The sequence below is a fragment of the Nelumbo lutea genome, chromosome 5, assembly GCF_056320005.1.
Source record: "Nelumbo lutea isolate HS-2025 chromosome 5, American lotus-T2T, whole genome shotgun sequence".
Lineage (NCBI taxonomy): Eukaryota > Viridiplantae > Streptophyta > Magnoliopsida > Proteales > Nelumbonaceae > Nelumbo > Nelumbo lutea.
Window position 1 is genome coordinate 12,663,852 of NC_142688.1, and position 27,597 is coordinate 12,691,448.

Genomic DNA, 27,597 nt, shown 5'->3' on the forward strand with positions numbered 1-27,597 from the left:
GATTTGAAGAAATGTGGCTTACCCATGATAAACTCTCTGACTTAATCAAAGACACATGAACAAGTCAACGTTCTAATTTGCCAACCAGCTCTATTTCCAAGAAGTGTGAAAGGTTGAGGAAGACTTAGAAAATTGAATAAAGAGGATTTTGGAAAAGCTCATGAGTGGATAGGAAAATTAAAACAGGAGCTAGCAATGGAGCAAAGAAAGGAGGGGTCAAATTACTGTCAGCAAAGAGTGGAGGAGATTGAAACTCAATTAGATTATTGGCTTAAAAGATAAGAAATCATTTGGGCTAGAAGTCAAGAATAAATTAGTTAAAGTATGGAGATAAAAATGTCAAGTTTTTCCACAATGCTACAATCAGAAGAAGAGGGAAGAATAGGATCCTAAAAATTAAGAATGAAACTGGTGAGTGGATGGAAGGGCAAGATCAAATAAAAGTGTTTTTTGTAAATCATTTTAATGGAATTTTCACTTCCTCTACTCCTACAGACATTTCTATTGCCCTTGAAGAAAATATCTGCCTAATAATTGAGGAAAATAACAAGGAGCTTCAAAAGGAAGTCGCAAAAGAGGAGATTAAGAAAGATCTCTTCAAAATGGCCCCTAGGAAAGCTCTTGGGCCGGATGGCTTCCCATATCTCTTCTTTTAGCATTTCTGTGAGGTTATTAAAGCTAATTTGGTGAAACAGGTGTCAAACTTTTTTCAATGAAGGAATCTTAAATAAAATCCTAAACTCCACCTATTCTCAATTTAGGCGAATTAGTTTGTACAATGCATTGTATAAGATAATTGTAAATATTCTGGCTTACAGGATGAAATCACTCCTAAACGAATAGATTATGAGAATCAAAGTGCTTTTATTCCAAACAGAGCGGTTACAGATAACATCCTGATAGCCCATGAAGTAATGCACTTTATGTCTTATACCAAAGCTAAAAATGGGTTCGTGACTGTTAAACTAGATATGAGTAAAGCCTATGATAGGGTGGAATGGGATTTTTTGAAAGCCATAATGGAAAACTAGGGTTAAAAAATAAGTAGATCACTTGGGTCATGACCTGTGTAACTATTGTCTCCTATCAAATCCTAGTGAATGGCTCCCCCTCCAAGAAATTGTATTCATAGAGAGGGCTAAGACAGGGTGACCCCCTCTTACTCGATCTCTTTCTTCTCTGCTCTTATGTGTTTTCAGCCATTTTGAACCAAAAAGTGAATAAGAGTGATTTCTTAAGTAAAAAAATCAATAGACAGGCGCCAACCATTTCTCATTTGTTTTTTGTAGATGATAACTATGTTTTCTCAAAAGCTAATCTTAGATAAACAAGCTCTTTTTTGGATGCCATCTGGGAGCCCATCATCTCTTAGATAAAAAAATAACTCAATCCTTTGAGTATCTTGCTGAAAGAGTGTCAAACAGGACAAAGGGATGAAGATGATCTTTACTATCCAAAGTAGTGAAAGAAGTCCTAATAAAATATGTTCTCACAGCAATCCCTACCTATTGTATGTCTTTCTTTCTTTTACCAAAGAAAGTTTGTAATTTTATAGTTAGGAGTCAAAGAGGATTCTAATGGGGGACAATGAGAAAAAAAGGAAAACAAGGTGGGTTAAGTGGGATCAAATCTGCAAAAACAAATCAAATAGGGGGGGGGGGGGACTAGGATTTTGGGATCCCCTTTCTTTCAACTTGGAGCTTCTAGCAAAGTTAGCCTGGAGGCTTTGCACTAATCATTCTAGTCTTTGGGCAAGGCTTCTCAAAGCCAAATATTTTCAAAATTTTCATTTTCCTTTAAGCTCCCATGAGAAGTAGGCCTTATTGGGGGTGGAGAAGTGTCTTGGTTGGCAGATAAATTTTAAGAGGGGGAGTTTATTGGAAGATAGGTAATAGCCATGAAGTCAACCTATGGGTGATCATTGGATACAAGATCTGGAGGATTTCAAGCCAATGGACCCAAGACTAGTGAATTATTTTGAAGCAAAGGTGGCTGATTTGATTAATCATAATGGAAGAAAAGGAGATGAAAATAAAGTAAATGGCCTTTTTCACTAACTTCATATCTCAAAAAATTTTGAATATAAACCTTCCCTTTAATCCTTGGCCAGATAAGTTAGTGTGGTTAAGAAGCAAAATGGCAAATTCTCAATCAGGTCAGTGTATTTCATAGCAAAAAATAATAGGGAAAATAGTGAAATGTCCCATCCTAACCCTGGTTTTAGAAAAAAATTATGGAACCTGATCTAGAAGGTACTAGCAAAACAAAAAATTAAGCACTTTCTTTGGATGTGTTGTGTGAATGGCTTAGCTATGAAGGAAAATCTAGTTGTAAGGGGTATATTTGAATCAGACACCAGTACAAGATGTGGGAAAGAGGTTGAAACAACTTTGCATGCATTGTTTCTTTGTGATAAAGCTAGATGTACCTGGCTTGGATCAGGTTTGGACATTAACCCAAAAATTGTAAGATCATTTTCTTCTTTTGGGGACGGGTTCAAAAGTTTTGTAACTACTCTGAAGGATGAAAAGATAGAGACCCTAGCAAGCATAGCCCAATATCTTTGGGAAATTTGGAAAATATAAACTTATTCTATTTTGAAAATGAAAATTCATTGTTGTGATATCTAAAATTCACAGGTCAATAGTGGAGAGGTTTCACCTCTGGCAACAGAAATTGGAAAGGATCTTCCAATCTTGAAAGAGTTGTTGAAGCATTCTTGTGGAAACTTTCAAAGCTTGGTTTTATGAAAGTGAATTGTGATGTTGGTTTCATATATGCAAATAAAGCTTCCTTCAGTTTCATTTTGCAGGATCATAGAGGAGGGTGTTGGGGTGCTGATTTTGCACCTATAAAAGCATCCACACCTTTAACAGCAGAAACTAAAGCTCTTTGGGAAGCAGTCACTTTTGTTGATCAGATGGGTATCTTTAAGATTATTTTTGAATCTGATTGTTCAAATTTGGTGAACTTTTTTTTTTTTTTTGTGATCCTAATTCTGAAATCTCCCCATATGTTTGGTTATGCTGCCGTGACATCAAGGAGGTTGCCTTGAGAAGAAACTTCACTTTCTAGTGGTGTTCAAAATGAAGTTGCGCATGTTGCAGCAAAGTGTGGTTTGAAGTCTAGTTTTAAATCGTGTATTTCTATTCCTTTACGTTTATCTGGTGCTATTGTTAAAGAATGTTTAGTTAGCTTGTAAATCGTGGTTCCTTTATGTTTTTAATGAAATATTTTCTTCACCAAAAAAAGACCATGGTAGACTAGGATACATACCAAATGGTCTAAACCTTTTGAGAAAAACCCTGAAAACTCTTTACATCTTTTGGCCATCTAGAATGTCAGAAGGTCTTCCTAAAAGGACTTGGAAAACCGTACCCTAGATTCAAACCTCGACATCGACTGCGTAAAAAAAGTCTGTTGAACCACCGTGGAGATTAAGGAATGTCATCAAAGATTATTGGAACCTATATTCATTTTTGCCTACTAGCGTCTCGTTCATCTATTCATATCGGGAGGCAAACCAAGCTATTGATTGATTGGTGTGGAATGCTTTGACTGATGGGAGTTTTTTTTCTAAATCGTATTCAATGGGATCTAGATTCATTTGTTCGTATGACTTGCGGAGTTGTGCTACCGCTGTCTTATATAGCACCTTTCGACTTACCAAAAATAAAAAAATAAAACAGGCCGGGCATTGATTACATTATGAAATAGTACAAGCCTAGCCCATTTCTACCAAGATACATAATGTAATAATGTAATGTAAGATCCTTGAAGATTAATGGCTGGTGTGCGACAGGCAAACTAACTCGGCCAATCTGGCTTGGATCTTCTCTAGCTTGTTGGATTGCTGGAAGTTTGGATCAGCGTAGAAGAAGTTAGGTCAATATATCCATCTTGGATAAGACATAAGAAGTTTTTAAATACAATCTCTAACATTCCATTCCAGCCAACTAATTGTCAATAATTTTACATGTATTCGTGTATTATGTATTTAAAATTGGGTCATATTTGGGCTGGGTCATGGTGGGCTTGGGCTCGGGCTCGACATAAATATGGAAAATAAACCCTAGGCTTCGGCTAAGTCATAACTCATATTCTGTTTAGAAATTTGGGTTGAATTAGTCCGAGTTAGGTTCGCCCAAATTGCACCCATATGTCTAATCTAAAAGCCCAATTCTGGAAGGGCCAGAAAATTCCGGTTCTAAAACGGAATATTCTTAGGTACTTGGGGTTTCTCTCTCTTGGAAAAACTCGGAAGTAGAATTAATTCCACGATTTTTCTGCCTAAATTGCCCCTGGTCTACAACCTTCCATCTCACATCCACATCGTATGATTTATATCCATCTCCCTCCCGCCTTCTATTTTGTTAGTACACCATCCTTATGGTCTGATATCCCACACGGGAACGCGGCGGAGGAATCGCGAACTACTTCTTCCAACGCCACAACGCTCAGCCTATTTTTGCCGCCAGATGCGCCTGCAATTGCAAATTCAATTCCAATAAGGAGACTACCAGTCCCAGTCCCCAACCGGATGAACAAACTCTTCTCTTCTTCAATGCTTTCTGCCGATCGACGACACGAGGACAACAGATAAAAAAAAGGGATAATTTATCTAATTCTAATTTGAAAGAAAATTCCCAAAGTTAAAAGGCTAACCCAGATGTCTCCTTGTTGATAATCTATCTAACCATGCTCCGTCTATGCACCAGAACCAGTCGTCCCCTCCGCTTCTCCTTTCGCCGCTTCATCTCCTCTTCAATTTCTCGCCATCCTGAAAATCCCACCGAATACCCCAAAGATCTCAAAAATACCCAACATGTCTCCACACCTCCTTCTCCCCCTCCAATCCTTCATCAACCCTACCCACTCTCTCCTGTTCCATCCTCTTCCTTCTCTCGTAAATCCATCTTTGCTCTTTCCGCAACCCTACTTTCCGCCATTATTGCCTCCGCCGCTCTCGTCTCCTCCAACGACGATCGCTTCAAGCATAAAATCGACGATCTCTATGCCGAACTCGAACACTCGGTCCTGCGATCCAACGAGTCCCTCAAGAAGCTCGTCAACAAGATGAAACAGACCGGCGTTGCCGCCTCTGTTCTTTGGAAGTCCTTGAGCTCCGTCTTGTCGTCCGCGAACCACGGGGTTCGCTCCGGTTTTGAACTTAGGGTTGCGGCGCTTCTCGCTGACATCGCTGCCGCCAATGAGAACCGACGGGCGGCGATTGTGGGTGCCGGTGGCGGAGCTGTGGTGGATTGGCTTCTCGAGACGGTTGCTTCGTCGGAAGATAATTGCGCTACACAGGCTGAGTCTGCGAGGGCGCTTGCACACTTGGTTGCTGATCCGAACGTGTGCGAGGCTGTGCTTGGGCGTCCTCACGCTGTTCCCAATCTTCTAAGATTTATATTCTCGTTTCAACCACAACGCTCCAAGAAGGTAAGTTCATTAGCTTTTCTCTTTCTTCTTTTCTGTGTATATGTATTCTTTTTATACATATACCTGGACATCCGTTATATTCTGTTGGACGAGAAGATGAACCTCTATATGTCTATAACAACTATAGATGAATGACTTTCTTCATTAATCATATTTTCCCTAAATACATTATTTTTCTACATAGATCTCGAAGAAATTTAGCTGATTGAAGTTGTCTTTTGAATCTTGCGTATAGACTTCAGACATTAACGAATATTACCGTGTACTGTATACAGACAACCAGTTGGAAATTAAGTTCAGTAAACCTAATTAGATGACACTAGGTGCTTGTTCAGGTTATGATTTCTCATTAATGTAGAGGGTTATTGTGACACTGTGGGTTTCTTTTTGGTTGACCTTATGGATAGTTCTGTTATCTAGTCTGGGTCCATATACATTGAACTTATCTGGTGCAGAAAGCAGCCACCGAAAAATTTGTTTTTCTTTACTTATAAGAAAGGCGGTAGAAATGGTGCTCTATTATTGCCACGTAGCGGAGGTTCCTTGAAATGATGTTTGCTAGGTGAGAAGGGGATCACATTGCAAAACTAATGCCTTCTTTTGGCCCTACCCACCCTACGTCTGTGTGCATAGACAGTGTCTCAGTTGCAATTCAACTTTGCTGAGTATAATCAGAGGACCGTGTCTCCTTAGAAATTAGTTGTAAAAATTTCAATAGTCTTAACACTTATTTTATGCTTTTAGACTTGTAGGAAAGTCATATCTCCTTAATTTAAGACCCCAGAAAAACATCTTTTATCAGTTTCTGTACATATTATAGAAGGCACCATTATCTTTTGCGTGGCATGCTGATGCTGACCATTATCTACATCATAATCACAAACGCTTCATACTTGAAAAATTTTCCCATCTCTATTTTCAGTTGATGGTTCTGGACATGTCTGGGTCATTGATACATTGTTTCCCATGTGAGCCAGCAAACTAGTCGAAGTTCCTTCGATGTTTCTGATGCTTTGAAAGGTAGAAGCATGCTTGTTGCTGCCATCATGGATATTGTGACTTCCAACTGTGATAGCCTAGACAAAATGTCATTCCAGCCATCCCTGCCAGGAAATGCCGATATGAGAGATATTGCAGCAGCCATTGAAGTTATTGAGGAAGGTGGCATGCATTTTGATGAGACTCATGGAAATGATGATAATGACGATGATGGTGAAAAAGGAATTCGTGGCATTGGAATAAAAATTCTTGGTGGTACAACTGTCTTGGGGCTTTCAAGAATAGATGGGTCTGTTACCAATCATCAAGAACCAGTTAGTCATATCCCTAGAAGGCATACATTGCAACAGAATTATAGCAGTTCAATTGTGCAAGGAAATCTGTCCTATGTTTCTGTTCCAGGCCTCTGGGATGATTTGCTGGGTCAACATGTTGCTGTGCCTTTTGCTGCCTGGGCTTTAGCAAATTGGGCATTGGCATCAGAACTTAATCGATCTCATATTCAAGAGCTTGATCAAGATGGGCATGCTGTAATGACAGCCTTGATGGCACCTGAGAGAACTGTCAAATGGCATGGGAGTTTGGTGGCTCGGCTGCTGCTGGAGGACCGTAATTTGCCCTTAATTGATTCTGTTCCTGAGTGGAGTTCCAGTCTTCTTTCTACTGTTTCTCATGCAAGCAAAGCTGAAGACATTCCTTTGGCTCGGGTGGCTTTATCAGCTTTTCTTGTTTCTGTTGAGAGATGTCCTGGTGCCCAGAAAGTTGTAATGGAAAAGGGTCTTCCTCTGATGAGAGAAGCTGCCAAAAAGACAGAAGGCCATAAGCATGTGCAAGAAGCATTGGCAAAGGCTTTGGAATTGCTTTGTACTGGGGACATGCATTTATCACTTGAAGAAGGTCAAAAGTGGTCCGGTATTCTTCTACCTTGGGTTTGCGGAAAATCTTCCTCAGACACTATAAGGTCTTCAGCTTCAAAAATTCTTTCATGCATTCTTGAAGACTATGGGCCATTGTCAATACCAATATCTCAAGGATGGTTAGCTGTTTTGCTGACTGAGATTCTAGGTTCCAGCAAAGTGACATCATTAAAAGGAAGTGCTCAACCTAAAAGCGACAAAGTGAAGGTTCCTTTACATTTATTTATTTATTTTAATTTTTTTTTCATTCATAAGAGAATCATAATCTGATCTTTAAGCTTGTATTTGTCTATAAGTTAGCTAGCCATCTAGAAATGCATCACATCAAATTAAATTTTCAGTTGAAACTCATGGAAGTTCATTGATCTTTTGCAGACCCAAATTGATCAGTCCAATACTCTTTTTGCTGCACAGACTGTGAATCAGTTATCTGGTGCTGTTGTTAATCTAGCAGGAAAGCAGTTGGGAACAACCGTCGGCTCTGTTGATGCATTCCCACTGGCAGATCTTCTTTCACTGGAACCATTTTTGGGTCCATTCAAGAGTATGAAAAAAGAAAGTTTGTCAAAGTTTGATGCTGCAGATTCAGCAGTCGCTACACTGAAGGGCATTAAAGCACTGACTGGACTTTGTGTGGAAGATTCTATATGTCAAAATGAAATAGCTGATATGGGGATCCTATGTTTGCTGAGACGCTTCTTGCTGCAGGATGATTATGAACAACTGGGTGCAAATGAAGCATATGATGCATCAAGGATCCTTGAGTCACAGGAGCGAGGCTCAAATAACCCTGGTGAAAAATCTGCTTTAGATGCTAACGATCCTTCTAGTGTCCGAGTTCCTCCTACAGCTCATATTCGCAAACATGCAGCTCGGTTGCTTACTATCCTTTCTCTTCTTCCAAAGGTTCAGAAAGTCATCATATCAGATGAGACTTGGTGCAAATGGCTTGAGGATTGTGCTAATGGGAAGATCCCTGGTTGCATTGACCTGAAAGTTCAAAGTTATGCTAGGGCAACACTGTTAAATATATTTTGCTCTGAGCAAACAGAGACTAATTCTGTAAATGACAATACCCCTGATATGGGCACTGGGAACCATAGGAATGTGTGCCCCCGTTATGATGACATGGTATTTTTAATCAATCCTGAATTGCCACACTGGAAGTGTCCTGAAAAAACTAATTCAGATGATGCTCAGTGGAAATCTCCACCTACACCAAAGCTGAAGTCTGTTAACAACCCATCTCCCTCATCTCCAAGTCATGATGCAGACGATGTTAATATGTCTAATTCTGTAAATGGATCCAGCAAGTTTTCTGAGTCAGATGCTTCTTCACTGGATGTTGTTTTTGTTCATGGACTGCGTGGCGGTCCTTTTAAGACTTGGCGCATAGCTGAGGACAAGTCCTCAACAACTAGTAAATCTGGTCTTGTAGAGAAAATTGATCAGGAGGCGGGGAAGCAAGGTACATGTTGGCCAAGAGAATGGCTTTCAGCTGACTTTCCTCATGCTCGTCTTTTTACTGTTAAATACAAGGTTTGTGAACTTCAGTGCATTAATGCTCAAAAAGCTATATAAATGAAAAGCTCTTGAGTTTGTTGAATACTAAAATTATCTTCTTTTAGAAAATATTTTTATTCTGATCGATCAAAAAAAAAAAAAGAAAATATTTTTATTCTGGCGAGTGCAATCCTTAATTTTCATTTTCATAGCACCCTAGTAGTTTTAATTTGCAAGGTCGTCTCCAGGTTGGGACCCTCTGATGATCATGTACCATCTAATTAAATGATTCATGCAGACAAATTTGACTCAGTGGTCTGGAGCTAGCCTACCTCTTCAGGTTTGTCCTTCTGCATCATCTATTTGCAATCATCATTTTACATGCTATGTTATATGTTGAACATATGATACTAAGAAACCAACTGAGCTTTGGATGGTCTATCCAGTTTCTAGTTTGATGTTTAGCTGGGCCCTTTGACCATATATTAAACTTGTATTCATTGGATTATATGAGTTAATTCCATTATAAACTTGAGAAATTTTAATTTTTCTGGTCTATTTATGAAAATTTCTTTGCATGATGTACTTTTTGATTCCTTGTAAATTGTAAAATAGCTAGTTCCATGCATCCTAAATTTCTCTCACCTGATTCTTCTTAATTGGGACTGTTATTTGCTAATTGAACCATTAGAAATATGCAGGAAGTCAGCTCAATGCTGCTAAAGAAGCTTGTTGCTGCAGGTATTGGAAATCGACCTGTCATATTTGTTACACACAGGTTTGTATCACAATTAAGACTTCTTTGGTATTAGCATGGTTTACTTGAACCATGGTGTTGTAGTGTCTTCATTTGCATCTGTCCTGCAGTGGATAGTGCTTGTAACCATTCATGTTGCTCTGCTTCCATGGACTTCAGTTGTGGGTTTCCATTGCAGTTACAGTGCAAACAGAACTTGATTTAGGAAGACGTTTAGTTTTATGTTAGTTTTTGGTTCAGTTTGACAATTTATTCATCTGGTTTCATTTTTATGGGAGGTTAAGGTATTTATTACTCTTGGAAAATGTACAGAATACAGGTACAATCTGCATATAACAAGAAGCTACAAAACAGGGAAAACTAGATAGCCTAAAAATGTGCATGAAAGAATTAATATCTTAGCACAAACAAAGGCATCATGTAAAAATAAAGATTGTGGAGCTACTTATCTGAACTCTTCTAATATAGATTTCCACAGGTGCACCATTCCCAGTCCTAACAACCACTTATTCAGGGCTGCTTTTGTTGTTCAGGGTCTAGGTATTTCTTTTTCTCCAGTTCAATTACATTACAACAAACAGGCTTATCTAATAAAGATGCTTTCTCCTGTTGCTTAAGTTTTTGCCATTCCATGCTTGCAAGGCCTCCTAAAGGCCCCTCAGAAGCACCTATCCTGAAATGCCAAGGAAATGAGCCCAAATAGGCATGGTAACACTGCAAGACAGTTACAAGTGATTTGCTGTCTCATCTATATGTTTTCATAACAGAACAGAAAATGTTGAATCAAGTATCGCTCCACATCTTACCAGTTTATCCCTTGTCACAATCCATATTCCATACCATAAATGTATTTATGGACGGAACTGGTGATTCCCAAATCAATTTAAGGAAAAAGAATCTCATGTTCTATAGATTGTAGCTTCCTAAAAGAGGACTGTTAATGTTTTTTGATATCTACAACATCCACTCCCTCAAGGTCATACTTGTCAAGGTGTCGCCTAGGCAGCTGCCTGGGCGTCAACTAGGTGACCAGGTATTTATAAAAAAAAAATACTAGGTGACTAGGTGTCCTTGGCTGAGTGCCTTGCCTAGATGCCTTGTTTATAGGTACCTATCTAGGTGGCTAGGCACCCACTTATGCAACTAAAATGACAAGACAGGTACCTTATTACAATATCATTCATGTTCTTACATCTTATAAATATTAATGTTACTACATTCTATTATATATTTTATATATCCTTTATACTGTGTTTTAAGTTATACCATTGAAATTTAAAAGACCCAAAGGTGTTGAGAAAAAAAAAAGAAATTAATATAATTGCTAATTTGATATGAAATTGCTCTCATACATTTAAATAAAACAGCACCTCCACCCTTTCTCTTTTTTGTCTTTTACTTGCTCTCTGTTTTAACTTTTAAGTTTTATCATATAAAATTATAACCTTTTTTTTATCAGTAAAAATCTTTCATTAATAACAGAGAGATTAAGATACAATAGCTAAAGATTGCATAGGAAATTGCAATCTCCAGCAACCAGTTACAATTCTGCCTAATACAATGAAGATCTATTTGCACCTTGTTTTGCTAGGGTATCCGCCTTCCCATTTGCATCCCTTTTAACCCAACCAAACTGAGGGTTGAACTTCCTTGCAAGTGTGTCAATTTCTCTGAAAATAAACTTGAGCTTCCAAGGTGCTGATGTGATGCTTTTGGCCCAAGAGATGACCAATAGAGAGTCTCCTTCAATTTCTAAGTCTGTTGTTCCTATCTGTTCAACCATCTTTAGACCTTGAAGTAGGGCTAGAGATTCAGCCTGTATTGAGTCACCATAACCTGTTGGTCCAGAGTAGAGTGCCACCACGACACCTAGATAATTTCTAAACATACCCCCTATGCCTGCCCTTCCAGGGTTGCCAAGAGAACTCCCATCAAAATGGAATTTTAATTTGTTCCGTGCTGGTGGCTTCCATTCCATGCTTACAAGAACTTTGGGTACATCTGTTTGTGCTATTTCAGCCCAATTCCTTAGTATCTCATTCGTGGAGTAGTTTCTGAATATCTCCATGGTCTTCACCCAATGTGCAGTTCTGATTTTTATGGCTTCAATAACTTCCTCCATTGTTTTGCTTTTTCCTGAATTTTTTTTTAGGTTTCTTTCCTCCCAAATAGTCCATACTGTAGCTGCTTTCACTGCCTTTCATATACATTTTCCCCTTTTCTTCAGTTGACACAGGAAAGAGGGGCTGAATAGACTTACATCCTATGGGGGAGCCCATCTGCATCCAAAGAGAGAACAAATTACCAGAAGCAAAAGAGCAAGATGTTTACCTTCCAAATAGTAAGTGGGTTAGAGTTTCACCACATCCCAAACAAAGGACACATACATGAGGAGAGAGGCAATTGTTTGGCCTCCTTTTTTGTAGCACATCACAAGTGTTTACCTTCCCTAGGAACACTTCCCAACAGAAAGCTTGTACTTTTGGAGGGATCGGTTTAGTCCAAATTTCTCTCGCTGAGAAGTTCACCCCCATAGGGTTAATATGAGTGAGCAAACCAAAGAAATATGCATAGGAAAATAAACCATCAGAAGTTGGGGACCACACTCTACAATCAGCTATAGATTTGGTCCAAGTAGGCTCTCTCAACTGTTGAAATCAACAGCACTAGAGACTCACTCATTTTCCCTCAACCCTCTTCTAAAGCCAAAATCCCAAGAGATCCCTGATTCTGAAAGCACACCAAACCTGGTAATAAGTTTGTTTTTATAGTTTGATAAAGAGTAGAGGTCTGGGAAATTGAACATAAGAGGCACATCCCCAACCCAAAGGTCTTCCCAGAATAAAACTTTGTTGCCACAACCAACATCAAACCTGATAAATTGAAGAAAAGTTGGATATACCTCAAAGATTGCCTATCAGGGAGAGGATGGAGCTGCATTGGGGGCTAATTTTGCATCCCAGCTGTTATCTGCATCACCATGTAAGCTTTTAATGACCTTGTGCCACAACCTTTCTTCCTCACAAGGGAATCTCCATAGCCATTTCCCTAGGAGGGCCTTGTTTCTCTTTATCAGGTTCCCTATACCTAATCCACCCTGGTCCCTGGGGTAAAATTATAGCCTTTTTTAGTTGTTATTTTGCTATGAAATTGCTCCATAAGTAATTATTATATTAGTATCTTTTTTTGAAAGCATTGTAGATATGCTGGTTTTGAGATGAAATATAATGTTATTAATAAGGAAAATTGTTATTTTCTCCAATTAACTTGCATGTTGAATTGTATATAAAATTAGAGAACTACGAAAAACATAGTTTTTTTTTTTTTTAATTCTTATCGCCTGGGCATTGCTTAGGCACTTCACTACTGCCTAGAATCACCTAGGCACCTTAACAACTATGTTCAAGGTCTTGTAATTCTATCACGGGTTTAACCATTTGACCTGGATGGTTGAATGTCAACCCACCCCACCTGTTGTTTGGATTGATCGGGAATATTAGTTTCACTAGCCTGGTTTGTATCAATGTTTTTGGTATTCTGCTCCATGCTTGGTGCCTGCAAACCTTTTGGGCAGTGAAGGTGGCTTTTTTGCTGATTCAGAAAGACAGACCACTGAACAAATTCTTGGAAGAATTTAACAATGGCGTGAATATTGGTAGAATTTAAGGAAATACATTTGTTGCTTTCTCTCTAGCTCTTTGCTTTGCAGGTGACAGGTCAAGGGCTGTCGTTTTGAAGATGAAAACTGGGGTTCTGGTTCTAAGGCTTTGGAAACAAAAGGTCTTGAAGTAGGGAAGAGGACAAAAGTTGAAGATGGGGGCAATTTGGGACTTAAAGAAAATAATGGTGTGGTGGATGTGTTATTTGATGGCTACGTCAACCAAGAGTTTAATAATAAGAAGCCGAAAGGTTGGTTAGAGTTTTACTGTCTGAGGAGCATTATCGGGAGATGAAATTTTCAAGGTGTGTTGACCCAATAATTGGTAGAAAGGAGAAGCTTGGGCTCCATTTGGAAGGAGTACAAATACAAATATGTAGAGCGGAAAACCTTGTATTTTGTACTATTTTGTATGTACTTGTACTCCTCCCGAACTGAGCCTAAAGAGCTGGGCACAAAGTTAAATGTTTATTCAATAAACTATTTTTGTGGGCGGGACCACTTGTTAATAGAGGTAATAGTGTCCAAACATTAAGGGTTTTAGATTAGATTCATATACATAATTTAGACCGAGAAATCTGTTGGCCCATTCAAGCCTTGAATTTAACAAGGGGTCTCAAAGTGGGCTTAATGAGTTGGGACAAATAATCATTTTGGGCTGATGAGTACTTCAAAGACATGGACTGCAAATGCAGATGGAGATTATGCGATGTGAGCTTTTGTGTTGAGACACAAATAAAGGGAATACAAGTGTACAAGAAAAGGCCACGCCAGCCTTTAAAGAATGTAACTAACAACCAACCACTAGAACAAACTAACTAACAAACTGGACAAGTGGAGAGGCGGGTATAACAGAATTGTAACAGCAGTATACAAATAAGGAAAGGAAGCTAGGAGGGGATTATTGATTTAGTAATACAATCTCTCTCTTTCTCTCTCTCTCTCTCTCTCTCTATCTCTCTCTCTCATTCAGGAGGCAGGCTCCCTCAAAAGAGTCCCTGAGTTAGGCAGTCCCTAACAAGTTGGTATTAGAGCCAAGATGCCAAGCACAAGGTCATCCGCAATGGAGAACAGAGTCGACAACATGGAAGGAGAAATGCAAAGAATATCGGCTGACGTCAAAGAAATCAAAGAAAACTTCGCATCCTTGCTTGAACGACTGGCACAGGCACCACTTGCGTCGAATCAGGAAGAGCGCAGTGACACTGTTGCGGAGGCGTTCATAGGGAGGACTTACAGCCGCTGACAACAGCAGTGAGGAGGGCCCACAAGGGGCCCACAAAGGCGACAACTTATCTTGGCTTATCTTATCTTATCCTTAGTAGTTTTCCTTATCTTCTAGAGTTTGATTTACCTATTAGAAGTAGGAGTCTGTTGATCCTAAAAGTGTGAATTATCCTTATCTGTGAGTATTCGAATTCTATTGGGAGTCTTACCACACCTCTTGTAATCTCCTATTTCAGGAGTTGGAAATTGAGAATAAAGCATTCAGTTTTCAGTCAAGAAAGAGTAGGAGAGTTAGGGTGATCTCTTGAACAAATCACCCTCAGTTCGCCACCATAGGGTTTGCGCGCAAAGGGAGGGGCAAGGGGAAGGTAGGAGTTCTCCCCGTGGACCGACCCGTGACAAGATCCTACGCTAGGGCCCATAAGATTTTGGTATCAGAGCCAAACGTCTTGGGTGACATGGAGCAGCTATCCTCCAGGGTCCATGATTTGGAACACCGACTCGTGGAGAACCACGCGGAAGTAAGAGAAGTCAAGGAAGATATCAGGGAGCTTCGTCGCCTACTCGAGTTATACTTCTCCACCAGGGAGAAGAGCTCTGAAGGGGCGACCACCAGCAATAGCCGCCGCCCAGAATTTGCGAAGGAATTCGGCGAACGATCAATCGCCGCCCCAACAACACCGGTCATACCCAAGTACAGTCGACTGGAATTTCCCTCATACAGCGGCAGCGGCGACCCACTGGGATGGCTGTACCGCTGCGAGCAAATTTTTCGAAATTAGTGCACGGAGGAGAAAGATAAAGTCAGCCTGGCCGCATTCCATATGACAGACGAAGCACAGCTCTGGTTCTACCGGGTAGAGCAGGAGGAACCAGGTCTCAGTTAGGATAAGTTCAAGTCCTACTACCTCCTATGGTTCGGACCTCCATTAACAAGCAATCCATTGGGAGAGTTGATTAACCTCAAACAGACTGGGACTGTAGCTGAGTACCATCGATAATTTCAGACTCTTCTCGCTAGAGCCTCTTCGGTGCGCCCAGACCAGCAGGTGGATATGTTCACCGCTGGGTTAGCCGAACCTCTGAGAGTCGATGTAGAGGTGTAGAGCCCTCCCAACCTGGTCACTGCAATGAACTTAGCCCGCCCCTTCGAGCGCAAGCTACAGATCAATCGAAGGCCCTTCAGCATGGGGCGTCCAACGACTTCTTGGGCAAACCCGAAATCAGCTGGAGGAGGGTCTTCGTTAACAACCAGCAGGGAACAATGACTCCACTCAGGCAACACTTCCAGACTGGCGCCCAACATAGGAAGCAACACAGTAGCACCCCCATCAAACGCTTATCTAGAGAGCAACACAGTAGCACCCCCCATCAAACGCTTATCTAGAGCTAAGATGGCGGAGCGACGGGCAAGAGGTCAATGCTTCAACTGCGACAAGCCGTACTCAGCCGGGCATCGATGCAAGTGGCTGTTCTGCCTCCTGGTTGACGAATTGGAGGAAGACGAGGAGTAGACAACACTAGAACCAGAAATCTCCCTACACGCCATCACCAGAATACATAACTCCCAAGTCATGCAGCTACGGGCACAAGTGGCAGGGAACCCAGTTCGCATTCTGGTGGACTCGGGAAGCACCCACAATTTTATCAGCAAGGAAGCGACACTTCAACTGAAACTGCCAGTGGAGGGCAGACCGCGACTTCAAGTAGCCGTCGCAAATAGGGAGAGGGTTCATAGCCCGGGAATCTGTCGGAACATCCAAATTCAGGTTGAATCAGAACTCTTTTTCGCTGATTTATTTGTACTGCCCCTGGACGAGTTCGATATAGTGCTTGGAGTCAAGTGGCTCATCACTCTAGGTCCTATCCTATGGGACTTCAGTGCCCTAACCATGACTTTCAACCTGAATGGGAGGCAAGTCACCTGGCAAGGAACCACGGTAAGGGCGAAGAGACCGCAGGTACATACTCTCCATGGCAACACCATGCACACCACAGAGATAGAGAGACTTCTCATTGACTTCCCAGACGTGTTTTTCAAACCCAAGGGACTCCCACCCGTCCAGTCGTGTGACCACCGGATTCCTTTAATCCCAGGTTCCGAACCCGTCGTCGTCTGGCCATACTACCCACACCTGCAAAAAGATGAGATAGAAAGACAATGTGCAGAGATGTTGAAACAAGGAATCATCCGCCCCAGCCACTCACCCTTTTCTTCGCCGGTCTTATTGGTACCGAAACAGGACAACACTTGGAGGTTTTGTGTGGATTACAGGGAACTTAACAATAGAACCGTCAAGGACAAGTTTCCAATTCCAGTGGTAGACGAACTACTAGATGAAATCCACGGATCCCAATACTTCTCAAAACTAGATCTCAGATCAGGGTACTTTCGGGTCCGGATGGGCCCTGAGGATGTGGAAAAAACAGCCTTTCGGACGCATCATGGCCACTTCGAATTCTGGTCATGCCATTTGGCCTCACCAACGCTCCCTCCACATTTCAGTCTTTGATGAACAAGGTATTTCGGCCCCACCTCCGTAAATTCATCCTAGTATTTTTCGACGGCATCCTGGTTTACAGTACATCATGGGTGGAGCACGTTCGTCACCTACGAACTGTTCTGGAACTACTGCGCCAACACAAACTCTTCCTAAAGCGGGCCAAGTGTTCATTTGGGGAACGACAGGTACTTTATTTGGGACATGTGATTAGCGGAGAAGGTGTTTCGGTAGATGACTCCAAGATCCAAGCAATTCAAGAGTGGCCCAAACCTTAGTCCATCAAGGCTCTCCGCGGGTTCTTGGGACTCACAGGATATTATCGCAAGTTCATTAAGGATTATGGACTCTTGGCTGCCCCATTGACCAGGATGCTAAAGAAGAACGCATTCCAGTGGGATGAAGCAGCAGACGCCGCCTTCACAACCCTAAGGGATGCACTCTCCTCCACCCCAATGCTGCGGTTACCAAACTTTGACCTAGAATTTACAGTTGAATGTGATGCTTCCAGTATGAGCATTGGAGCGGTACTACAATAGCAAGGGCACCCCGTAGCCTTCTTTAGCCGCAAATTGGCTGACCGGCACCTAAAGCTACTGGCTTACGAGCACGAGTTGATTGGACTAGCCAAGGCCGTACAACACTGGAGGCCATACTTGTGGGGTACACCCTTCGTCGTCAAGACGGACCACTACAGTCTCAAGTGCCTACTAGAGCAGCGGCTTACCACTCCACCCCAACAGCATTGGGCAAGTAAATTGCTCGGGTTTGACTTCCGGGTAGAACACAAGGCAGGGACCTTAAATCGGGCCGCAGATTCACTATCCAGGTGTGACGAAGATGCTATACACCTTTGTGCGATCTTCCGGCCCCGCGTCACCCTATTGGAAAGCATTAGGAGCATGTTGCCCCAATCACCGGAGTGGGGGGACCTGGTTCAAGCGATATAGTCCGGAGCAACCAACCCGAACTGGTCCCTCCACGACGGACTAGTACTATACAAGGGGCGGGTATACCTCTCGACAGATTGTCCATTAATCCCCGCCATCATCTCTAGCATTCATAATGCCACACATGAAGGGGTTCAGAAGACGTTGCACCGCGTCTGCATCGATTTCCATTGGCATGGTATGCGGGCTTCGATTAGGGATTTCATCCATAATTGCTCCATGTGTCAACAACAAAATTGGGAGAATTTACACCTGGTAGGCCTCCTCTAGCCGCTTGCACTCCCAACACAGATCTGGGCTGATATCTCCATGGACTTCATTGAGGGCCTGCCCAAGGTTGGGGGTAAATCAGTTCTATTCGTGGTGGTAGATCGTTTCTCCAAGTATGCTCATTTCATTCCCCTATCCCACCCGTACAACATAGTTTCGGTTGCCCACGTCTTCTTCACACATATTTTTCGCTTGCATGGGCTACCCGAATCCATCATCAGTGACAGGGATCCGGTCTTTACCAACACCTTTTGGAAGGAGCTATTTCGATTGCACGACACGACACTAGCTTTTTCATCCGCCTGCCATCCTCAGACGGACGGACAAACATAGGTCGTAAACCGGACCATAGAGATGTACCTTCACTGTTTTGTGGGCGACCAGCCACGGCGATGGGTGGATTGTCTTCCATGGGTCGAGTACTGCTACAACACAGCCTATCACTCCTCCCTTGGCATGACTCCGTTTCGGGTTGTCTATGGTCGGGATCCCCCCCACCTACTGTCCTACGGACCCGGTTCAACACGGTTGGAAGAAGTCGACCGTAGTCTACAAGATCGCAATGCCCTCCTGGCTGAAGTCACTCTCCGCTTGCAGCAGGCTCAGACACGCATGAAGGATATCTACGACCAGCACCACAGGGACCTAACCTTCGAGCCGGGACAATTCGTGTGGTTGAAGCTCCAACCCTGTCGGCAACATTCTCTCAAAGGCAGATCTCCCCCTAAATTGGTACCCAAGTTTTACGGACCCTTCAAGGTGGTACGACGAATCGGAAAGGTTGCATATCAGCTTGAGCTACCAGAGCACAGCAAACTCCATGATACCTTCCACGTGTCCTTGCTCAAGCCATTTACAGGAACCCCTCCTGATGAGGTACCTCCCCTTCCACCCGTCGGACGACAGACCCATTCTACAACCTCGGGTTCTGGTTCGGTCCCGCGTCAATCGGGGCACCCTTGAAGTCCTAGTGGAGTGGGGACGATCTACCACCAGCTGAGGTCACCTGGATTCCCTGGACTGTTCTGCAAGACGCCTACCCCAATCTCGAGCTTGGGGACAAGCTTGTCGTCCAGGAGGGGTGTAATGTTGCAGAGGCGTTCATAGGGAGGACATACAACCGCCGACAACAGCAGCGAGGAGGGGCCCACAAAGGCGGCAGCTTATCTTGGCTCATCTTATCTTATTCTTAGTAGTTTTCCTTATCTTCTAGAGTTTGATTTACCTATTAGAAGTAGGAGTCTGTTGATCCTAAAAGTGTGAATTATCTTTATCTTTGAGTATTCGAATTCTACTGGGAGTCTTCCCACACCTCTTGTAATCTCTTATTTAAGGAGCTACAAATTGAGAATAAAGAGCATTCAGTTTTCAGTCAAGAAAGAGTGGGAGAGTTAGGGTGATCTCTTGAACAAATCACCCTCAGTTTGCCACCATAGGGTCTGTGCGCAGAGGGAGGGGCAAGGGGAAGGTAGGAGTTCTCCCCGTGGACCGACCCGTGACAAGATCCTACGCTAGGGCCCATAACAGACACCAGTCATCGAAGTGAATCAAGAACAACAAGAATCGAGTTTCCCATCTTCGTAGGGGGAGATCCCACATCCTGGCTTCTGCGAATAGAAAGGTACTTTGATTACCACGACACACAGGGACCTGATCGTGTCCCATTAGCTTTTGCACACCTGGAAGGAGAGGCGATTGTCTGGTATTAGTGGTACCGGCGACGGCACCCAAGAGCCACATGGGCAGACTTCACCGACGCCTTAACCATGCGATTTGGAGTCTCGACCTTTGAGAACTATGATGAAAGCCTCGCTAAGTTACAATAGACCAGCTCCGTCCAAGATTATCATATGGCGTTCGAAAGATTAGCTGTGCGCGTGCAAGGCTGGCCAGAAAACGCGCTTGTCGGCAGTTTTGTTGGTGGACTCAGGGAAGAATTGCGGCTGAAGGTAAAAGCCATGCAACCCATCACCGTTCTTGAAGTAGCAACATTAGCTCGACTACATGAAGACAAACTAAATCGAGCAAGAAGGATTAATCAACCTTTGGGAGTTGCGATCATACCTGGTATATCGAACCCAGAACCAGGTATCTTGGGTAAACCGGAGCCCAGATCAGGAGTAGGAATCACAGGCAAGGACACCAACTCTGGTTCAGGCCCGACTCAACCAAGAGGTTAACCTGGGCTGAGATGCAAGCCCGATGGGAAAAGGGCCTTTGTTATGCATGTGGAGACAAATTCGGGCCGGGCCATCATGTAAGATCCCTCAAGTTTTCTTCCTTCAACCTGAAACCGAATATGTCGAGCTATCAACAGACATTGAAGAGCCAATGGACAACCAAGAATGGGGGCAATGGACAAAGGAATACCCGAAAGTATCCCTGCAAGCCTTGATCAGTCTTGCTTCTTCTCAAACTATGAGAGTAACAGACTGGTACAAGGGCGCCATGTGTCGGTTCTGATAGATAGTGGCAGCACCCTCAATTTTATTACCCAAACATTGGTCAAACAATTAGGGATTCCAGTCCAACCATGTACAACCCTGGTGTGCGACAGTTCGTGCACAAAAACAAGGACATGAGTTCGAGGTAGATCTGCACCCCTTGGAAATCAGTGGAGCAGATGTAGTTCTTGTTCTCGGAGTCCAATGGTTAAGGCAACTAGGGCCAGTGATATGTGATTGGGCCCGCCTCACCATGGATTTTCAAGTGGGCAGCTCACAGGTGCATATTCAAGGGCAGCTGTCCAAGGGTCCATGACCTATTAGTCTCGCCTCCCTAAGGAAACATGCAACAGATCCAGCCCACATCATATTAATGCAGATAGACTTCCATGGGAACGGCCCCATTCTACCCCAAGGAAGCAGATCCGAAGAAGGCCGCACACAACTACAGCAACTACTTCAGAAGTTCTCAGTGATCTTCCAAGAACCTAAGGAACAGATTTCAGGTGGATACACAAAGGGAATCACATCGAACCAGAGGCATTGGTGGTATGGTCAGGTCTCCCAATTGAGGATGCAACTTGGGAACCTTACTTAGATTTACAGAATAGATTTCCACATCTTGACCTTGAGGGCAAGGTTGCTTTCAAGGGAGGAGGAACTATTAAGACACAAATAAAGGGAATACAAGTGTACAAGAAAAGGCCACATCAGCCTTTAAAGATTGTAACTAACAGCCAATCACTAGAAAAAACTAACAAACTGGACAAGTGGAGAGGCGGGTATAACAGAATTGTAACAGCAGTATATAAATAAGGAAAGGAAGCTAGGAGGGGATTATCGATTTGGGAATACAATCTCTCTTTCTTTCTCTCTCTCTCTCTCTCTCTCTCATTCAGGAGGCAGACTCCCTCGAAAGAGTCCCTGAGTTAGGCAGTCCCTAACATTTTGTTGCTGTTGAAGAACGATGGGGGTGAGCTGAGTCTTTGTATGAAGCAAGGTTATCAGCTAAAGATTGATTAAGCATTGAGAGTTTGTATCTGGGATGTAACAAGGGATAACCATGTAAAATTGTCTCCAAATCAAGTTTATTAGGGCTAGAATGTTTCTTATTTCTTCGATCTTGACTAGGGATTCGGTAAGGAGGGTGAAAGTGTGAAAGGGGATAAAGTTGTTGCTAAGAATTTTAAGGAGGTAGTAAAAAGGGATAGTTTTCTGGCAATTCACATAGACAAGGAAGTATGGACCTTGAGGGAGTGGCTAGTGTTGAAGGGGGGTGCAATGAAGAAGAGGGGGAAGACAGGGAGTATGTGGCTATGTGCACTCTAAATTCTACAAAGGGTGTATGTATTAAGTATAGGACCAAACTGTAAGACAATGATGAGAGTGGTGATGAAGAAATTGAGTGTGATAAATTAGATGAGGAAGAGATTGCCATTGACATGACAAATCAAACTGGAAGGTCAATGAATTTGGAGGCAATGGTAAATACTGAAGTGTAGGTGTGCAAATCTCCCAGTTTTGTTTTATTCTTGGAGGGAGGATTATGCCAGGAAAACTTTTAGGCTATGTTTGGTTTGAAGGAAAATACAGGAAAAGGAAGGGAAAGGTAGGGAAACCTTTACAAACCTTGTATATGTTTCCCTGTCTTTCCCTTCCTTTCCCTACCTTTTCCTTAAAACCAAACATAGCCTTAAGGAATTGGAAGAAAAGTTTTGGGAAACCTCCGATGGTAAGGTAGTTAATCTAAATTTAGATTCAGATGTATCTAATCTAAGAAAGGATGGTAATCAGGATAAACTGAATCCATTTCTCTCAGTAGGGAAAGCTGATATAGAGGGTGGAGTTGAAGTTGCAGATATGACTTTTAAGAAGAATGCAGTGTTGGAATTGGAGAGATTGATGATGGCTATAGGATCAGAAGAATTACAAGAAGACTACTAATGCAGTAAATTCAATTCAAAGCGAAAATTTCTTCAGATTGTTCAGGTATTGAAAGTGTTTTCCAGGTTGAAAGTGTTTGTTTGGGGTTGGTCCTGTTAAGAAGGTGAAGAAAGTAAAGAAAATCATCAGAAGTAAATGAGGTCATAATCTGTTGTCAGCAGCATGATTTAATCTTTGTTTGCCTTTTGTGGTGATATGTTGGTGCTTTTTTTCATATTTGTTATTGATAGTATGTTGGGGGGCTGATGTTAATTGTCTTTGTGTTTTGTTTGGCCTGTAGTTGTTGAGATTAATGATTGTTTTTTCTTGTTTTGGGGTTTCTTCTTCTTTCGGCTGACCTCTGGTCACCTTTCTTGTATCTTTCTTTTTTTTTTCATTTTAATAGATTTTATTTTATTACCAAAAAACTATGTGCTATCATTGCATCTATTTCCCAGCCATTTATGGAGGAATCTTGGCTTCCATACAACTGAAGGCAATATCCAGATCAAGGGCTTCTGTTGTTCAAATAGGTACCGCCACCTTGGGAAGCCTCATTAACCCTTCACCTTGTAACTGTGAATAACTATTTTGGGGTTATAGTAGATATTCCCATGGTTTAGGAAGACAAATATGTGGTCTGATTATCTGTTTCTGTAGTGTTTCTGTTTCTGACACAACCCTACAGAAACAGAAAGCACAAAACCTTGTATTTTGTACTATTTTAGTGGGTGGACCACTTGTTAATAGAGGTATTAGTGTCCAAACATTAAGGGTTTTAGATTAAATTCATATACATAATTTAGACCGAGAAATCTGTTGGCCCATTCAAGCTTTGAATTTAACAAGGGGTCTCAAAGTGGGCTCGTTGAGTTGGGACAAATAATCATTTTGGGCTGATGAGTACTTCAAAGACATGGATTGCAAATGTAGGATGGAGATTAGGTGATGTGTGCTTTTGTTGCTGTTGAAGAACGATGGGGGTGAGCCGAGTCTTTGTACGAAGCAAGGTTATCAGCTAAAGATAGATTAAGCATTGAGAGTTTGGATCTGGGATGTAACAAGGGATAACCGTGTAAAATTGTCTCCAGCTCAAGTTTATTAGGGCCAGAGTGTTTCTCATTTCTTCGATCTTGACTAGGGATTCAGTAAGGAGGGTGAAAGTGTGAAAGGGGATAAAGTTGTTGCTAAGAATTTTAAGGAGGTAGTAAGAAGGGATAGTTTTCTGACAATTCACATAGACAAGGAAGTATGGACCTTGAGGGAGTGGCTAGTGTTGAAGGGGGGTGCAATGAAGAAGAGGGAGAAGACAGGGAGTATGTATTAAGTATAGAACCAAACCGTAAGACAATTATGAGAGTGGTGATGAAGAAATTGAGGGTGATAAATTAGATGGGGAAGACAAATATTGTTCCATGCAATAGAATGGAATGACAGAACAAGAGTCATGTAGCTGACCCCATATAGTTGGAACAAGGTTTATTTTATTGTTTATTTTTTAAGCCAAGTAGGAAGTTGGAACAGGGCCTGAATGATGATGATGGTTTCTTTCTGTTTCTGCCTGCATGGACATGTTTCGTTGCATATCATTATGGAGGATAAAGCAAGGAAATGGAACTAATGCCCTGAAACTGGTCCTGATGGCATTATTCCCTACCACAGTACCACTAGAGGGTTCATGATTCTTTAGGTTATTGGTTTTGATTTGCAATAAGCTTGCATGACAAAATCAGTGTTGTGATGTTCTCTGAAATCTGATATAGCATTATCATGTTCATTTGAGTTTTAATTTGCATGTGGTACTGAGGCTTCTTATATCACCAATACTTATTATAAATCTTATTTGCAGCATGGGGGGCCTGGTTGTGAAACAGATGCTGTACCAAGCCAAAGCAAATAATTACAATAAGCTTGTTAGAAACACTATTGGAGTTGTATGTTTTCTTTGGCATAAAACCTAACAATTAGAACTTCCTTGCATGTGTCATTGATATAAGGAGATCTTTACATCATGTATTCATTTTTCAGGTGTTCTATAGCTGTCCACATTTTGGCAGCAAACTTGCAGACATGCCTTGGCGGATGGGCCTTGTATTTCGACCAGCTCCCACTGTTAGTATATCTTTTTCTATGATGTACATCATTTCATGTATAGATAGTTATCTACATTTCTATGATCTCTCCTTCTCATATTGTAGATAGGGGAGCTAAGGAGTGGATCTCCAAGATTAGTGGAGCTTAATGACTTCATTCGCCATCTTCATAACAAAGGGCTACTTGAGGTTCTTAGTTTCAGTGAGGTAACATAGTCTGCATTCAAGATCTCTTTGAAATTCCATATTGCATGGTTGTTAGGCTGATTAAAACTTCGTACAGACCCAGGTAACACCAATTGTGGAAGGTTATGGAGGGTGGGCTTTCCGAATGGAAATTGTACCAATTGAATCAGCATATCCTGGTTTTGGTGAACTCGTTGTAAGTTTTAGATTTTTTATAAGTAAAGGATAAAGGATTAGTTGAAAATAAAATTCATATAGAAAGAAACTGATAAAAAATCATATAGAAAGAATATTACATGGTTAACTCATCAAATTAATTAAATGCTATATGCTTTGCTGCTAATCTGGGCTTTTTTTTAGAATCTTTTCCTTCAGGAGTTTTTAGGTCATGATATATATATATGCTTATGTCATGCTTTTATATCTAGTTTTATGGAGCTAAAGTGTCATTTCTCAAGAGTTGTGGCTTTCCAAGTATACTTGGTAAGAACATAATTATATTCCTATTATATGCATATACTTTTTTAGTATGATATGTTAAAACATACCATTTATATATTTTAGAAGTGAATGCTATAGAATTTTATCTTGAAGTGTCCATGAAGTATCTGGTATCATATTTAGGGCCTGTTCGTTTTTTGGATTTTGAGATGGGGGAAAGTTGGTCAATGGGGAAGAAGATACCTATGTTCTTTTTTCAGATTTATGTGGGATACACGGAAAATTTATTTCCCCTGTTATCACTTACCTGGGTAAGTGATACCCATCTCCCAGGTGGGTAAGTAACTTTCCCACCTGAGGGGAAAGTTGCCAACACTTGGACGGGACGAAATTGCCCCTTTTAATAATGGCTTTTTGTGGCTAAAACAGTTATTGCCTTATTTACCTGGGAAATAAAAGAACATGGCTAAATGCACTTACCCGGGTAAGTCCATCCCTCCTATGTTGGATCACACTGATGATTGAATTTTGAGGTGTCCTCATCCAAGTGTTTCAAATGTAAATACATGGCCAATGGTCTTATGTTACCTGCTCTACTTGCAATATCATGCAACATTCAATAACATGCCTGAATAACATTGGAATGCATTGGTAATTTTTTACAACATCCAGACCTATTTAAGAATTTGAAGAACATAAGTGCTCAACTGGTTGACAAGAAAAGAATATAGTAGACTTAGCTCTGAGAGTGTTGCATTGAGTGTAGAATTACCTGAGTTCAAACTCATGAAGCTCATTTTGAGTTCACACTATACCAGGTCAAGTCCAAGCTGATTTAGCTTAAACCAGCCTGTGTTTGGCAACTTGGGTTTACGGATTAAAGTCAGATTGAATTTTCTGCTTAGTTCTTGGTGGGTTTACTGGCCCCTGTCCTGCTTGAGTTGTAATAATCTAATAATGAGCTTCGAAAATTATTCTGTAGATTCAACTTCCAGCTTATACATCCAAATTAACTAAATAAGATTGGGAGGAACTTGCAACTGTAAACCATGAAAACAGTTCTACATATTTGGCCCCAACCTAAAATTCCAAAATAAGGGCTTGCCCGGTGAATGAGGTTCCTGCCAATGCAGGGTCTGGGGTGGGACAGATGTACACAGCCTTACGCCTGCACATACAGAGAGGCTGCTTCTAAGATTTGTACCCTGGTCACCCAAGTTGCAGTGGAGCAACCCAAACTTCCAAAATAACTAAAGAAAGTAATTGTTTTGAGGGGAGCAGCTTGAGCTTGCTTAGTTAACACCCCCACCCCCACCAAAAGAAAATAAAATAAAATAAAATAAAGTAAAAGGAACGAATTTTTCCATCATCAAATGTCACGCAGCTACTTCATTTTGTGTTCAGCAGACCTATTCTCTATTAGTAGTAAATATTTCATCAATGAAATACAATATGACATCTTGGCATTGCACTTCATCTGTTTGGGGCAGGTTCTGTTAATCTTTCAGAAATTTATCACCTGTCTTAAAAGGTTAAGCCATTCAAGCTGGGAAGCTATTGAATATTTTCAGTGTTTTTGAATTTGTATGAAAATACGTGCTTCTGCTTACATTGTAACTTTTTGTTGATTCTAATTTTGGAACAGGTACTAGAATCAACGGATCATATTAATTCATGCAAGCCAGTCAACCGCGGTGATCCATCTTATGCAGAAGCTTTAGAATTCTTGAAGAAGCTGAAAGCCAACCATACATGAGTATCGATGTGTTTGGTATATAATGAAGAATTGAAGATTCTTTTCCATGAACGTTGTACATAAACTGTTGCATACATGTAGACCTAACATTGAGAGCCTGAGGTTACAACTTACATCTGAGAAAAGAGCACTTGGAAATGGGTATTTTGAAGCAGTAACCTGATTGTTGATGTAAGACTGAATTAGATGTCACAGTGGCTCGAGTACTACCACAACAATTTCAATTTCAGTACCAGGAGACGTAGTAGAAAGAGATAGATAGCTTCTGCGAGTGCCAGGCCTCTCGAGTCTTGCCTTCTTCCTCCCCCACTCATGGGTGGCTTTTGTAAATTGTAATTTATGTATTTTTGGTTCTTATGAATGGAATGGTGGTTCCGGTTCAGCACTTGAGGTCGAGTTTTTAAAAGGTTTTATTTAAATGATGTAATTGTTGACATTTATATGACAAAGCTGAGTTGGAGCCATCCAGCTTAAAAGATGGAGTGGAACAACTCCATGCTTTAAATAAAGATCTTTTTTTTTTTAATATA

General features: G+C 41.4%; 1 protein-coding gene across 9 annotated transcripts; it reads left to right on the forward strand.

Annotated features, from left to right (window-relative positions):
* The first annotated feature begins 4,494 nt into the window (after window positions 1–4,494).
* On the forward strand, window positions 4,495–27,597 carry LOC148850410 (alpha/beta-Hydrolases superfamily protein). Of its 9 annotated transcripts, XM_088945961.1 has the most exons (12): window positions 4,495–5,442; window positions 6,420–7,565; window positions 7,734–8,897; window positions 9,160–9,201; window positions 9,563–9,639; window positions 24,441–24,525; window positions 24,620–24,703; window positions 24,790–24,891; window positions 24,968–25,066; window positions 25,299–25,353; window positions 26,802–26,842; window positions 26,957–27,597. In XM_088945961.1, the coding sequence occupies exons 1-11, from the start codon at window positions 4,699–4,701 to the stop codon at window positions 26,837–26,839; spliced, it is 3,636 nt and encodes a 1,211-aa protein (XP_088802087.1). In that variant the 5' UTR covers window positions 4,495–4,698; the 3' UTR covers window positions 26,840–26,842; window positions 26,957–27,597. The 9 variants fall into 9 exon arrangements, 5 of the variants coding, with proteins under 5 accessions (XP_088802087.1, XP_088802088.1, XP_088802085.1 ...); XM_088945962.1 differs by lacking the exon at window positions 26,802–26,842; XM_088945959.1 differs by lacking the exons at window positions 25,299–25,353; window positions 26,802–26,842.

Excerpts from the sequence above, each read along its gene's own strand:
- LOC148850410 (XM_088945959.1), top strand. The coding sequence starts at position 4,699 with ATGCTCCGTCTATGCACCAGAACCAGTCGTCCCCTCCGCTTCTCCTTT. Across the intron at positions 8,898-9,159 it reads TTTTTACTGTTAAATACAAG|ACAAATTTGACTCAGTGGTC; the intron begins GTTTGTGAACTT and ends TGATTCATGCAG. Across the intron at positions 9,640-24,440 it reads GTCATATTTGTTACACACAG|CATGGGGGGCCTGGTTGTGA; the intron begins GTTTGTATCACA and ends TCTTATTTGCAG.